The sequence below is a fragment of the Ylistrum balloti genome, unplaced genomic scaffold (genome assembly GCF_031769215.1).
Source record: "Ylistrum balloti isolate Yb309-2 unplaced genomic scaffold, AGI_CSIRO_Ybal_v1 Utg371294, whole genome shotgun sequence".
In the NCBI taxonomy this organism is placed as follows: Eukaryota; Metazoa; Mollusca; class Bivalvia; order Pectinida; family Pectinidae; genus Ylistrum; species Ylistrum balloti.
Genome location: NW_026782694.1, coordinates 809,040 through 825,460, shown reverse-complemented (window position 1 = coordinate 825,460; position 16,421 = coordinate 809,040). Strand labels below are relative to the sequence as shown.

General features: G+C 34.9%; 1 protein-coding gene across 1 annotated transcript; it reads right to left on the bottom strand.

Moving 5' to 3' along the window:
- Positions 1-7,907: 7,907 nt before the first annotated feature.
- On the bottom strand, positions 7,908-16,210 carry LOC132561879 (signal peptidase complex subunit 2-like). The gene is made up of 5 exons (XM_060226586.1): positions 16,155-16,210; positions 11,835-11,918; positions 10,911-11,071; positions 9,277-9,411; positions 7,908-8,555 (listed from the first exon to the last, which is right to left on the bottom strand). The coding sequence occupies exons 1-5, from the start codon at positions 16,161-16,163 to the stop codon at positions 8,372-8,374; spliced, it is 573 nt and encodes a 190-aa protein (XP_060082569.1). The 5' UTR covers positions 16,164-16,210; the 3' UTR covers positions 7,908-8,371.
- Positions 16,211-16,421: the final 211 nt, after the last annotated feature.

Sequence of the window (16,421 nt, the reverse complement as noted above, 5' to 3'; positions counted from 1 at the left end):
ATACTAAATAGCATGGTAAATATAGGTTTATTTATCACGATTGTGTTCTATGCTAGCGGACAGAATCCTTAACTTCTGTAAAGGTATTCACCGTGCACTAAAAAGTTAGGTCCCACGCCACAGATCAAGTTAATTACACGAAATTCAGAATACGATTTTGTGTTACAAATATTGAAAAGAACATGATTTCCACAAATCGCTAACTGTAGAATTTAAATAAAAATACAGAAATTTACGTATAGTCACATTTTTTCATAGGATTTATTTTGTTGATATTGAAGACATTTGTTACAGGGTGGAGTGAAGAGAGTTAGTGGTGGTAATATATGTAATATATGTAGGACGTCATGTCAATCATTACCTAGACTCATTACTGCGTGTATTTACTTCAGTTTACTACTCTAAACACTTATCGGATTTTTTTATAAAGTTTTCTCGGCGTTTCTCGTAAACGTATGTAATTCGTAACAGCAAAACAAATGTAAACGAAATAGACAATAAAAGAATATAGGAATGGAAGTTATTAATTGTTATTGCCTTTTAGTGAATAATTAATTTTCTGTTTTTGTTCTGTTTTGTTTAACCGTGAGCAGTAAGTAAACTTCACTCTTATAATAGGATATATGTAAAACAAATTGTGGGACTTTAAAGATGAACCATGCAAGAAATGCACGAATATTGACAGGAATTGGTCTGGAGGATCTTTGGGTGAAGGGACCTTAATTTTAGATTTTTCAGTCTTCATCTATACGCAAATTAAAGTGAACTCTAGTTAACCTTGTTGACTAGATTTGGAAAGCAGTCATTGTGTTAGAGTGTTAGAGGTTCTTATGGTCGTTTTCAACTATTTCTTGCTTTGTTTTTCAGTTTATAAATCGAAATTCTGGCTTCATGAGAAGCAGGGGGATGGAAACAGACTCGTTAAGGGAAAAATAAGTTAATGATAGTAGTCTTCTATACAGCGCTTTGGTATTTTTCCAAGATCAACGTTCAGTGAAGGAGACTCCTGATTATATGCAGAAGATTTGGCACTACCTGTTTTAGTATGATTCGTGATTTTCATGTCTATGTGTGTGTTCCTAGCATTCGTATATGTTGATTTCAGTTGATCTGTACTTTCCGCGTGATTACTGAACATGTTATGAGTTTATATTTCATGTTTTCAATGCATTTCTGTCATTATTTTGTGTTCATGTTCATCATGTTTGTCTTCAACATTAAGCATTAGCAATTTATATTGATGTTATCGTATTCATTATATAAATACTTTTGTATAAATCGGGTTGTCATAAAAGATATCAATAAATAAATTGTGACGTTTATATCAAATGAGTTTCTGTTATTGATACAATCTAGCTGGCCATTGCTGGTATATCTTGGTAAAATAGGATAACACTTGTAATCCAAGCTCCATATTTTAGTTCACTGTTTAAATAGAATGTTCTTGAATAATTCCTGTTACAACGCATGGTAGATTTTACTGGAATGCCGATGGAATTCACCGACTTAAGTTGTCAAGGAGTGCAGAAAAGCTCGTGTATTGCATGAAAATTTTACTTGTTTATAAAAACATAGTTGTACGAAAGAAAGATTTCTTAAGTCGAATTTAATTTTTAAACACAAAATACTACGTGCGTTTTGGATGTGGTTACTTGGTTAAATGGAAGTGAAAATAATACGGAATGACATTTTTCTTTTAATCTCTAAAACACACCAAAAACATCCGATATACCACATGATGGTGCTGCAATTGCTGTGCACTTTAAAGTGATGTATGTTACATCTGCTGTGTTAATGCACGTGTCGGTCCAAATAGAAACGTGCCATGGTGTTGTTTGTCAGTCAGTCTACAATATACTGAAAGGCCTATACAGATCCGTCTGACTATAATTATCAATTTTCTATATAAGCAAAAGAAAATTGATTTTAAGTATGTGCGCCATGCCAAGGCATACAAACAAGGTCATGTACACAACACATGGCCATCCACCAGATGTGTCTTGGTGGTAACGAGCGACTGGTTGTCAGATTTTACTCCAAATTCTCGACTATTAACAGAAACAGTATGGAAGCTTAAAAGATTTCAAAATATTTTCAATTCATAATAATTACGAGGTAGCTTTGAATCCTTTGGAAAAATAGGGTCTTGGTCGGGTCAGTGCTGTGTGATGTTTGTTTTATGCGTATAGATAACAACTATTTGCATGGGTAAAACAAAGCGTAACTCATATTTTGAAGCCTCGGAGTAACATGCTTTTGTATATATATATATGTAACAGAATGCAGTATTGAAAGTTATGAAACTTGCTGAATTTTCAGGTAACTGAACCAACCCATTTAGTTACTGGTATTTCTTTAGACCAATTTTGATTTTCCATAATAGTCTCCTATATGCCCATGCAGGTTACAAAAATGTAGACCCTTATCATCGCTATAGAGTTCTAAGAGAACGAAACAGCTGTAACGCATGTGACGTTTTAATCCGTTCGGAAAGTGGAACGATTAGAATATACATTTCTATTTGACGTTAGTATAAGATTATGCAATATTGAAATTTATGAAATTTATTGATATTAGTGGGTAGCGCACCTTTCGATCCGGTTTTTGGCATTTCAGTCGTTTGTCTAACTTTCATGATTAAAGTACTTAGCACTGGACGCAACACAATTTAATTCATAATTCGGCTGTACTGTAATTACGGTTTTTTCCCAAAAATTAAGATAATCAGGATTACTGTTGACATTACAAAATGGCGACGTCGCATCCTCAAATAGCAGTTCTACTTGACAGATTATGTTGTTGATAATGAATAATGTGTTGTAGTTTTAATTGAGTTATAATAACACGCATAATGCATTACCTAACTATATGAAAATCATTCAGATGCTCTACCTCTATATCCATAGCGTAAAGCACACCAAATGATTGTTTTTCATCTCAAGTGTTTCCAATTTAATAGTATCAAATTACATAGTCCTAAATCTTTGGCGAATTAAAATCGTACAATCGCCATCATGCCATGTCATTTACATATTATATGACGCCAAATGTATAGTCATGCCAATGAAAGTAGAAAAAGAATACCATTTTTTCACACCTGAAATAAGTTGGTATTAAAACGATAAAATGGATCCTCCAATAAGTCAATGTTAGTGATGTTGGTATGTGAAGTCGAATGAAGGTGTATTAACCGCCTCCATTAAAAAATAATGTCTGTGGAAGCAAAGGCAGTAAAAGTACAGGCAATGACAGTCGAATCTTCTTGGGTTCGTCGGTGTAACTGCTGTCATGCAAATTGTCGGAGTAATCTTAAAGTTGGGTTTCCAGAAAAAGTTTTCAGTGTAAGCGATAATACAACAGGACTTCCCCTTACAAGAATGTAAATGTATCTTATAGTACAAATCTGTAAATGTAATGTTATGGTACGGCTTTCATACACATCTGTAATCGGGATCCATGTTACGGTAGTGCTTACATAAAAGTATCATTTAAGCGAAAGTACGGCACGGCATCCGTACAGGTCTATAAGTGAAAAAGGGTACTATAAGGTTTCCATACAAATTTGAAAGCGCAAGTAATGGTAACTTTGGGCCTCCATACAAGTTTGTCAATGCAAGTAATGACACGATAAGACCCTACGTTTGTCAAAATACATGTAAGTAGCGATAGGGTTGGGCCTCCATACAAGTCTGTTAATGTAAGTAGCGATACGGTCGGTCCTCAATACAAGTCTGTTAATGTAAGTAGCGATAGGGTTGGGCCTCCATACAAGTCTTTTATTGTAAGTAGCGATACGGTTGGGCCTCCATACAAGTCTTTTAAGATAAGTTTCAATACGGTAGGACCTTCATAAAAATATTTATCAATGATTATAATGAAACGAAAAGACATCCTTACAGGTACATGTACACTGTACATTAATGGAAGTTCTCGTTTGGTAGTCCTTTATTAAGATATGTCAATGTCACCATCGAAGGTGACTTTTTGAAAATATAATATTTTGTCGGTAAAACATCTAGAAACAAGTCTGTCTTGTACGTGATGCCCTGATAAAGCTTCTCTAAACGTCTATCAATGATTTAATTACGGAAGGGTTTCCAAAGTATTGCAGATTCACTAACAAATCTCTCACTGTAAGCAATTTTATGGTTTGGCCTTTGCATAATTAAGCCAATGGAAAAATGAGACGGTGTTAAGCTACCATAAAAGCAGAAATCTGGTAGTGTAATTTAACTTCAAACTTATGCTGGGCTTTTGTAGAAATCTGGATCTGTCAGAATATGTTATTGGAGTACAGTAGAGCTGCCATACAAGTCTTCCAGTGTACGTGATGCTAGGGTAGGTCTCCATAAAAGTTTGTCAGTGTAGGGTACTGCAAGGCCTCCATAGCAGTCTGTCGGTGTAAGTGACGATTGGGTAGGGCCACCATAAAATGCACTGCAATGCCTCCATAACAGTCTGTCGGTGTAGATTAGGATAGGGTAGGGCCTCCATAAAAGTCTGTCAGTGTAGGGTACTGCAAGGCCTCCATATCAGTCTGTCGGTGTAAGTGATGATAGTTTAGGGCCTCCTTAAAATGTACTGTAAGGCCTCCATAACAGTCTGTCGGTGTAGATTAGGATAGGGTAGGGCCTCCATAAAAATATGTCAATGTATGTTACTGTTAGGCCTCCATTACAGTCTGTTTACCCAGGTTGTGTATACAGACACGTTTGCACGTGGCCAGTGTTAGCGAGTACACATGCCTGGATCAATGTACTTTTTACCTGTGGTTTTCTATGTTAATTTAATCCAAAATCCATCTGCACATCATTTGTAATAAAACAGTAGCTACAACATAAATAACGAGTTTTACAAACAGTTTCGCAACATCATACAACCTGACAGAACAATATCTTCCTCTGTTTATTGTAACCTTGATTTTGATAATACTCCCTTCAAATGCTCATACCCGTCATTAATCCATGTTTTTCCGATTATAATTTGCAGAACCGGCTCTGTCTACTGTATAAATTAGACAACAAAGCGTGTGTTTATCAGACGTCATGGGTCCTAGGGATTTGTTTGTGGAACATAATCAGCGGTTGCTTTTGTATAAACCAAACTTTAAGCAGGTGCACACGAAAGACGCAGTTAACGTCAGTAGAGAGCGGCATGCACGTGCTTAACGTGTTACGTTTTGCAAAAGACATAAAAGTGCAATATTCCGGTAATTTATGACTGCTACAGTTCACACACGACAGGTATGGGTATTTCACTTTAATCATTATCTATATGGAAATAGATTTGAAGGCCGACATCTCTCCATCGGAGCTGAATTACGTTATAACGCCTAGCTACCAGGTAGCGCGTTACTACAAGGTATTAAGTTGAATTGCGTTCTCACAGCTTTTCTGTGAGAGGAATTAATTGTATTTACTGCTTTGATTTGCAGTCTAAATTTAGATAGCATTTCATCCTTCTCCGTAAACACTACAAATGCTGAATTGAATAGCAATGTTTAGCTTGAACGAAAAGCTTTGTCCGCCGACCTTTCTGCACTTAAAACTATTTGTTTTCTGTTTGCCTAGTCCTAGTCATAGCAAAACCATATCTTACATAATTGTTATTCGATCTGTCACACCCAAAACTCCAATCTAGTGTGTTTATGTCACATCTGCGTTGAATGACGTCAGAGTTTCTAGTTCTAATACGCACTTCAGCACCCCAAGTTGTGGTAACTTCAACTGCTTTGTTATGCAGCAAATGATGACAAATTACTTAATCGAGAACAGAAATACCAGGTATATTTTAAACTACCTCTGGAATGGAGGTAGCACATTCAACAAGAGGCCCATGGGCCTTAACGGTCATCTGACAAAAAGCAAGCCAAACCTAGAAAGTGGGTTGAGGTCATTCATTTGAACAAACTTGGTAGCCTCTCCTCCAAGCATCTTACAGGCCCAATATCAGCACTCATGGACTTTTGCTTGTTGAGAAGAAGTCGTTTGTATATTTTAACATATTTGACCCCTGTGACCTTGAAAGTGGGTTGAGGTCATTCATTTGAATAAACTTGGTAGCCTTTCCTCCCAGCATACTACAGACCCAATATCGGCACTCATAGACTTTTGCTTATTGAGATGAAGTCCTTTGTATATTTTAACATATTTGACCCCTGTGACCTTGAAAGTGGGCCAAGGTCATTCATTTGAACAAACTTTGTAGGGCTCCATGCCAGCATGCTATGGGCCAAGTATTAGCCCCCTAGGCCTTCTAGTATTTGAGAAGTTATTTAAAGATTTTGACATATTTGACCCCTGCGACCTTGATTGTTGTTCAAGGTCATTCATTTAAATAAACTTGGTAGCCTTTCCTCCCAGCATGCTACAGACCCAATATCGGCACTCATAGACTTTTGCTTATTGAGATGAAGTCCTTTGTATATTTTAACATATTTGAACCCTGTGACCTTGAAAGTGGGCCAAGGTCATTCATTTGAACAAACTTTGTAGGGCTCCATGCCAGCATGCTATGGGCCAAGTATTAGCCCCCTAGGCCTTCTAGTATTTGAGAAGAAGTTATTTAAAGATTTTAACATATTTGACCCCTGTGACCTTTAAAGTTGTTCAAGGTCATTCATTTGAACAAACTTGGTAGTCCTTCATCCCAGCATGTCACAGGCCCAATATCTACACTCTGAGCCTTTTGGTTAATGAGAAGAAGTTGTTTAAAGATTTTAACATATTTGACCCCTGTGACCTTTAAATGGGTCAAGGTCATTCATTTGAACAAACTTGGTAGAGCTCCATGCCAGTATCCTCTGTGCCAAGTATTAGCCCCCTAGACCTTCTAGTATTTGAGAAGAAGTTGTTTGAATGAAAAGTTTACGGACGGCGCACGGCGCACGGCGGACGAAGCATGATGACTATAGGTCATCGGACCCTTCGGGTCAGATGACCTAATAAAACTGAGAGCTAGTTGCTTTCTCTTTAAATCTGTCTGTATTAGTTTCTCTCTAAAAAAACAAAACAAAACAAAAATTTTTAAAATACAAGATTAAAAAAAAAATGATGTCATTACATTACTTATTCAGCTATTTAATCTGAAGTCCAATTCTAGAGGTCATTAGCACCTGTATCGTTCACATGGATTCATCCCACATCCAATTTCATTACACCTTATATGCTACATGTAAACAGTCCCATGTTTAGTCCTGTAAAATGGATGCTTTAGGAAAATGAACAGCATACTAGAAGTAAATTAATAGAATTCATACATGAGGCCCATGGGCCTTAACGGTCATCTGACGTAAATACAAGATTTCAAATTTTGAACTTATTTCACCTGGATTTAAGAACCAAAGGCACTCAGCCACCACCTTGAAAGTGGTTAAGGTTATTCATTTCAACAAACTTGTAAACCTTCATCCCAGCATGCTACAGGCCAAATACCCTGGGTGTTCTGGTTATTCAGAGGATGTTTGAAGTAACAAACTTTGGTCAGTGCCATGTCATGATCATTTCATGCAAGTTTTGGCTCTATCGCACTGGTGGAACTTGAGAAGAAGTCGAAAATGTGTCTTCAAGATGGCGGCCATCTTGGATTTCGGACCAACCCGAAATTAACAAACTTTGGTCAGGACCATGTCACGGTCATTTCAGGTTAGTTTCAGCTCAATGTCACAGGTAGAACTTGAGAAGAAGTTGAAAATGTGTTTTCAAATTATTTTCAAAATGGTGGCCATGTTGGATTTTGGACTGACCCGAAATTAACAAACTTTGGTTAGTGCCATGTCATGATCATTTCATGCAAGTTTTGGCTCTATCGCACTGGTGGAACTTGAGAAGAAGCTGAAAATGTGTTTTCAAGATGGCGGCCATGATTTTAAATTTAAAAAACAAAGAAACAAAAACAAAAAAAAAACATTTGATATTTACAGTACACAAAGAGTTTATTGCGAAATACAAAACAATGAAACGTGGCTGTAAACCCATGTGTACAATATTCCCATTTACCAATATCTCATCCATACAAAATCACCCTGAACCTATATTTCATCCATACCAAATCACTCTACAGCATTCCCCTGCCTTCTCATGTATACTCTTCATGAGAGTTCAACAACACAGGTTCCAGATCAACTGAACCTCTTATTTTGACTTGTGGGTTCATTAAAAAATCATTAACTAGATATTTTATAGCTTAATGTTCTCATTGAAGAAAATTGTATTCTAGCAAACATAATTTTAAAATAACAACTAACATGATCTTCCAGCTATTTTTCATAGCAAGGTCTACCTTTCCTCATTCTCTCATATTTCTGACTCAGCATTTATAAAGCATGTTTTCTTTGAAGAAGTCGGCCATGTGTGACATGCCATCATCCAAATTACTCCTTATGGCTTTGTGATAACTTTGCTTTCAGATTTCTGACTTCTGGCTCAAAGTTATTGTAGTCAAATTTGCCATTTTCATCAAAGAATTCACTGACACTTTTTGTGAAGTCCATAGAACGAGAAATTTTTGTAGTACCTGGTAGGACAGATATCTGAAGATGATACTTGTCATCATATCTGAAAGTAAAAGATAAATCTATAACATGGTAAAATGAGCATTTAAATTCAAATACCAATATTTCTGAGTAAAAAAGTTCATTCTGGGTATCTTGGTCTTCAACCTTTATCAAATAAATTCCTTTTATCTTAAGCCAATAAAAAGGCAGCATTTTTTTGTTCTTACTTTTCAGTAAATAAACATATTTTTTAAGAAAAAAGCAAACTCCCAGTTAATAATAAACCATCAAATTTGAAGAATCATACTTTTGATTTCAAAAACCTCTTTGATTTCAAAAACCTCTTTATCAGATAGCTGACCTGCTGTGCTACATCAATATGGTTGTTATAATAAAATAGGTAATAACACTATTGTGACATCAAAATTGAGTCACAACTTCATGACTTTACATGATTGTCTTGGTAGTAAAAATGTATCATCTATGTCTGTCTTATGTTAAAATCAACTTGAGAATTTTTGCTTAATTTTCAAAAATACAGATTATATGAGAAATAGAATCCGATACATGTGCTGATATAATATGGAACCTATTAAACTAAAGACTTGTGACAGAATAATTAACTGAACTTGTTTAATAAATTCCATATTACACTGACATTCAAATATGATCCTCTATCTATGTAATTTATCAGCAACTTAATCACATACTCTAATTCTGAAAAAATTTTCAAAAAATCATTACCTATGAGCATAACTTGCTTTTTTGAATTGGGGACTTACTTTTTTAAAGAAGAAGATAGTTCCCAGACATCATCAGGTTCTAGTCCTGCCTCATCCTTATCCAGTGCCACAAGAAAGATACCCTTCTCAATGTAAGTAGTGTAGATTGTCAGCACACCCATCAAAACAAAGTATCTAAGTCAGTTTAAGGCTAATATAAAGTAATAAGGGTCACAGAGAAGCTAGAAATATCTACAACACTGTGTTAGTAAATCTTAGTGACAAACAAATTAAGTCTATAATTCATGAACTTCTAATTGTTTTTTATCTGATAATTTTACAGTAATAATATTCTGAAATTTCAAATGAACTGTGCTTAACTTGATTATGAGACAAGATGCCGCAAAGCGTGGCATTATCCCCCGCGCACAGGTGTTGGTATGGAACCCAAATATGCTATATATAGCATTGTAATAATTTGAGACTTCACACACTTATGTATCAGTACTTTGCACGTGAAGGTCTATTACAGTGAAAGCATTAGTAGAAAATAATAAACTCACATCTCCTCAACTTCAACATTATAGACATTATATATAGAGATATAATTGAAAATATAGAATCAACACAACAAATGTGTTTTAGCAACGTTTTCAGGCATAACAGCTATCTTCAGGCAACAAAAGATTTACTATGTAAGAAATGTAAAACATGTAATAATAATGATAATGATCACACTCTGAGGGGCCAATGACATGAAGTTGTAGCTCAGAAAAAGCCTTCTTTTGAGGTTTTTAACTATATTTTTGCAAAAACTGAAAAATACAAAAAAAAAAATGAAATGTTGTTAAAAGCAAAAGGTTCAACTATGGCACTAAGTTAATATGTGCAAAAAGTTTTGCGAAGTTGAGTGGAACAGTTTGGAAGATATAGCCTGGAAAAGCCTCTTTTTGTGTTATCTGTCTATGTTTCCATGGAAACAGAAAAAAATATATATATAAAGTGAAATGACGGCAATAGCAAAAGGCACAAATAGGGCACCCACTTAATATGTGCAGAAAGTTTTGTGAAGTTGAGTGGAACGGTTTGGAAGATATAGCCTGGAAAAGCCTCTTTTTGTGTTATCTGATTATGTTTCTATGGTAACAAAAAAAATGTAAAAAGTGAAATGTCGACAATAGCAAAAGGCACAACTAGGACAATAGCTTAATATATACAGAAAGTTTTGTGAAGTTGAATTGAACGGTTTCGAAGTTATAGTCCGGAAAAGCCCTCTTTTGGTGTTTTCTGACTATGTTTCTATGGTAACAGAAAAAATATAAAAAGTGAAATGCTGCCATTAGCAAAAGGCACAACTAGGGCACCAACTTAATATATATAGGAAGTTTTGTGAAGTTAAGTTGAACGGTTTCGAAGTTATAGCCCGGAAAAGCACTTGGACAGACGGAGCCCAATTTAATAACCCCCGCAAATACCTCAGGAATTTATTTTCTTATTTTTTGTTTTCATTAAAAAATTGCTTGCATAACTTGCCCATTTCTTTCTTTTTTTACAAACTAGTTTCAAACAGTCACTTTTATTCTAAAAGCAGTTGTATATGCCCACATTAAAGAATTCAATTCTGCTGAAATATTTTCTGGCCCAAGGGAGATAATCGAAAATGTGTACAGAGTAAACTCGGTATAAAAGGATACGACAACACACAGATGATGAGAACTGGTCTTGATTCTGGAAAGGGTCTGATGTAGTCCCATAGCAGGGCAAAGAAGGAGAATCCAACTGCCACAGTACAGATCAGTAGACGAAGATCAAACAAAGTGTGTGACTCTTTCAACTTAAAGCCTTCCAAGATGACCTGTGTACCACAAAGAAAAAAAAATTAAGTAAAACAACATCACATGATTTCACAAACCATATTCACTATACAGAAACTTGTACAAAATTACATTGCATGTACACTATACAGTTTACAAATATGATGGAATAGTCCTTCGGTTGTTACAGTATGATGAATGACTTTACAGCAGTCCTGTCACCAGATCAAAAGGGAATATATTCACACTATAAACTGACAGCATTAAGCTATGGATGGCTGCAGAGCAAATATTCAGACTCATTAACAAATAGACAATGAACAATGAGGCCTCACACTGGTGATTAAGACATGTGAGGCAACAAAAATTAAAAAAAAAAAACTGAGGCAACAAAAATAAAAACAAACAAACACACCAGTCTTTCCTGAATCTAGCTGACCCTTACAGCTAAGATGAACAACCTATTGTTTGGGAGTTGAAGGGGGTGAAAAGTTGGCCAGTAGGACAGTAACATGTTTACTACATAATGTATCCAGGTGTGACGCATGGCCCCTGAGGCATCAACTCATAGTTCTTGCCTGCACTTACCTATGTTTTTTTTTGCGATAATACCAAAATAAATAAATGCATTTGCATTAAGTGTTGTCCAGATCAAAATAAGTGCTGAATTACATAGTATGTACAAGGAAAAAATGGATGTTTCATGAAAATGTGATATTAACAGGACAGTGATATTAATAGGAAAGTGACATTAAGCAACGTGACATTACATGGTTTCCACTGTATTTACACATTACACAACACCTTTTTCGCTCCATCATCTAATGCATTCTTTAAAGCTGCTGTGTCCCATTTATCAATCTTCACTGGTTTGTCTTCCGCTGACCACTGAAACAAATACCATAAATGAACTACTATATATAGTACACAATGATACAGATAATTCAGTTGACCATTAGACTAAAAAAAAACTGAAGTAACTACATGCATACATTTTTTATTAAAATTTAGTTTCTTCTGCAATAAGAAAAGGTAGGATTCTCCAACACATCAGCTATTCAAGACTTAGTCCAGGATAATGGCATACAATTTATTTAATCCATTCTTACCCAATCCAAACAATGCAAAAAATAAAAAAATTGTCAAACCTATGCAGTCATCTATTATTAACAAAGTACTTGCTATCATGTACCAGTCACATGCAAATTAGATCAATTTAATCTAAAAATGTTTTTTTCTCCTTAAAAACATATAACTAAACTAGTTAGACTTATTTTTTGTTTTTACTTTTTACAAAATGTCAATATACACAATAAACTTATCTGGAATTGCCAACCATCAATTAATTCATTGATGATTTTGTGATAAAACTGAAATTATACAAGTATATCATTAATTGTATGAAATGAAGAACACATTTGTACATACACGGTTTGTACAAGAAATTCTTTTCAGGAATACGAAAAATATGTTTAATCAATTGTTGATTTAAACCAAACAATAAGTTACGTGTATTGAAACCAAGTTGAATGGATCATATAATTTTTCAGCTCAGGCGAAGTTTTGGATGGATTATTCTCCTACTCCTCCACCACAGAACAAAACAAAAAAGCATAAATGCATCTATCCTGCTTGAACCCATAGCCATCATTTATCAGATTTGTTCCATCTTTTTTTAAAATTCCATGTTACAATATATACCATCTAGGTTCTACATTACAGATACCTTTGTACTGTTGAGTGATGAACAATGGAACCCACATAATCCTAGGATAAACGCAATGAATTACATGCTCTGGAAAACCTTATGATCCTGTACTTTATATAATTAAGTAAATGTGATTGATGTACCTTGGATATAACTGAAAATTAGTTTTAGTTTATTGCTTTTAACAAATCAATCATAAAAATCTGTGAAACTAACTGTTCATGGTGCTGTCCAAAACTGGAATTAATCCATACCTACTTGTTGTACACCTTGTGGATTGCCACAGTGTATTGCGATATGCATGTGCCAAGAATGTATCTCACCTTATACTTCCTTTATGACACAGAAGCAGGGACAAAGTAATGATATATTTGACATAGGAAACTTGAAATGGATATATTTCTGCTATACACAAAAACTCAGAAAAAACTGAGTATAAAATTTTATTCAAATCTTTGCATCATTCGCATAACACATAGAATGGCTGTTCTATAAGTCAATAATACATAAGGTGTTTTTATGTACCATGAAAATGTCTTATACGTTCTAAAAGAACCATCACACATGAATCATGCCATACCAGCTTTAAAAGGAAACATGTTTGCCAGATGGCTGATAAGAATTTTTGTTCTTGTGTAAATTTCTGAACAAATATTGGTAAATAAGGAAGAAACAAACAAAATTCCTAATTTTTTTTCTCATTAACAAAGCTATTGCTGCAAACTGATGGAAGAGACTTAAATTTCCAGATATCTGTCTTTATATGGTGCTTAACACAATTTTATAAATCCACATAACCTCGTGTCAAATATTATTCCTGTCACCAAGTAACCTTAATTATGCATGCATAAAGTTAAACAACTAACCCCATTTTGTTCCGACTCTTTTTTCTGTGAAAGTAAAAGAAATGGTAAGATGTTACTAATTAGGAAAATATGCCAGAAATGGAGCCAGTAATAAAGGGGCATAACTCCATGTCATTATACTATTTAGAGAAGACATGTTCATCGCCACAGAAGAATTTATGTATAGTTCTGTGATACCAGTGTATACCAATGCTGAAAATGAATGATAAATTTTCCAAACCAGTTTCGAATCAATCTCATTCCGGAAACCTGCCTGAAAAAGTCCTACAAGAATTACTGAGAAGTCCTGTTAAAATTAAATAAATAGCTACATCTACAGTAGATTTGTAGTACTAATTTGATTCAATTACCACTGTTTAAAAAGCTCTATTGCAAATTTAGGTCCGAGCAAGTAATTATCTTCTCTGAATCAATATTCTTGAATTCAAATTTTTTTCAAAATCTTTAATGCATTCAACTAATATGAGACGACTTAAACACACAAAATAAACTTGTTGAGGTTTTGAGGAGTTTATACTTTAATATATATGATAATTTATTGCTAGTATGCATTTTTATTCACATGTACTTCAAGGCTATATTTATTATAGTTTACTCCATCCAAGTTGAAAGCTTACACTGGTGTAAAGGTGGCCTTTGACCTGTCAATCCTTAGCTTATTAAAGTCAGCATTTAATTGAAATGTACCATTGAGGTATTAAAATTAGTCTAGTACACCACACACATTTAATTATTTTTTAGCATAAAACATTTGTTTTTCATATTGGGAAGGAAAGAATTTTTTCTTTTGTCGATACCTGATAAATAACACTGAAAAAGTTACATGTACTTGTCTGATGGAATTGGAAAACTCTTTCTTGAGGTTATTTTACAATATCACATTTCAAAACTAAAAATCACCTTAGATCACAGCTGAAGAAATTTGGTACATAATGCCAACTTTGAAAAAGAAAAAAAAAGCAAATATCCACACCAGGGTTTTCCATAATTTTGCTAGTAGTGGGCTGTGTAGTGTAAGTAGGAGGCTGGCCTGCCGTGTACGTGTAGTTGTGTACAGAACATTATTACGGAACTGGATTGGTGTAGGCAGCCAAATGATCAAAGTAGCCAGACAAATTGGCCGGCGACCGGCTCTTATGGAAAACTCTGCACACATGGAGGGCGCTAGATTATTATTGTTAGAGACCACAAATAACTTGAAAGCATATCACCCGATAGCTTATAAATACCTGGCATATTCTTGTAATCAACGATGTACCCATGATATCCCAAAAGGGGTACAAAGCCCTATTTAAATCCTGGAAATTGAAATATGAACTTTCATTCCATTTATGTAACTTCTAAACAAATACCAAATCATAATTTAAAAAAAATGCATTTTGACATATTTAAGTTCCTAGAATTTTCAATAAAAACCAACCAACAAACTGTATGTGATCTGCCTTTGACAGTAGAGTTATTGGCACTTTCAGCAGAATTGGCTGTGAAATTTAAATCTCCTTATTAAAAACACCAAGCAGTAATTTAATGACTCAATGAAGTTTGTATTTTATCATTAACTTATTGATCAGTTATAAATGAAATAACATATAGGTAAAGGTATGTATAGATGCGACCCATCTCGTACATCATATCATCGTAGTCGTTATAATAGTCTGGGCAGCGTTAGGTAATAAGAGTAGGCGCATAATGCCGCCCTGAAGCCCGAATATACCCGAATTAAACATAACAACATTCGGCCTAATGTCATTTTCATTCTATTAGGAAAGGACTTCTAAATTTCCCATAACCAAAATTAATAATCATAATAAGACAGCCTGGAGATTCGGTAGGAAAGAAGACAAGGGCCCCCTTCACTGCCAGAAGTCCAGACACATCACCACAAGATTACCTTTAGACCAGGGAGTCATCTCCAAATTACAGAACAGTCAACCCCCATATGACTCCAACCCACAAGGGAGCAACTACCCCCACACCACTTACATCGCTAGAGAATCGACACACGTCACAACCCATGAGGGAGCAACTCCCCCCCTCCCCCTCCCCACTTACATCGCTACAGAATCGACACACGTCAATTCTGGAGTCTGTCCTGCAGTGGGCAGAGTCAAGGAGACGAGAATCCTTCATCATCATCGTCGTAATAATAGCTCTACTGTAGTACAGTGCTAATGCTTTCTCATTCAAAAACACGACTCTAAATAACAACTTCTGTATCTTGTATCATTCTTAATGCTCTTGTCGTAGTGTAGACAGCACATATCTAATTAATGATAGGCAATCACCTCATCTAGACAAGCCTCCATGCTATTTACTATCATTTGACAAAAATGTTTCAGGTTAAATCCACTTTAAAAGGTATTCGGTATATAAATACTGTAACACAAAATTTAAATGAAAGGTTGTCGCATATGGAGGGCTTCTCGGAGGCAGTTTTAAAAAACATCGATTCATTCAATTTACAACAAAATTCAGAGGAAAAAAACATGTTGAGACAGCTGATTCTTCTGAATCTGTTGCAAAATATTACAAATATAGATGTGATAATACCTGTGCCATTCTTCTGTTTATGTTGCTTTCCCGATGCAGATGGCGAAACCAAAAGCTACAACCGGAAGTACACGTTATATTAATCTCCATACTTGATCATATTTTTAATATTCTGGTTTCTCTTGTAAATAGAACAAATTTCAACCACATAGATATCAATACGAAAGTGTTTTAAAAGTTGTATTACAATTTGGAAGATACAGAACACATTTTGCTATATCATGTTTTAGCTACTTCAGTGTAGAGAGTACCGGAAGTGTTTTTTTT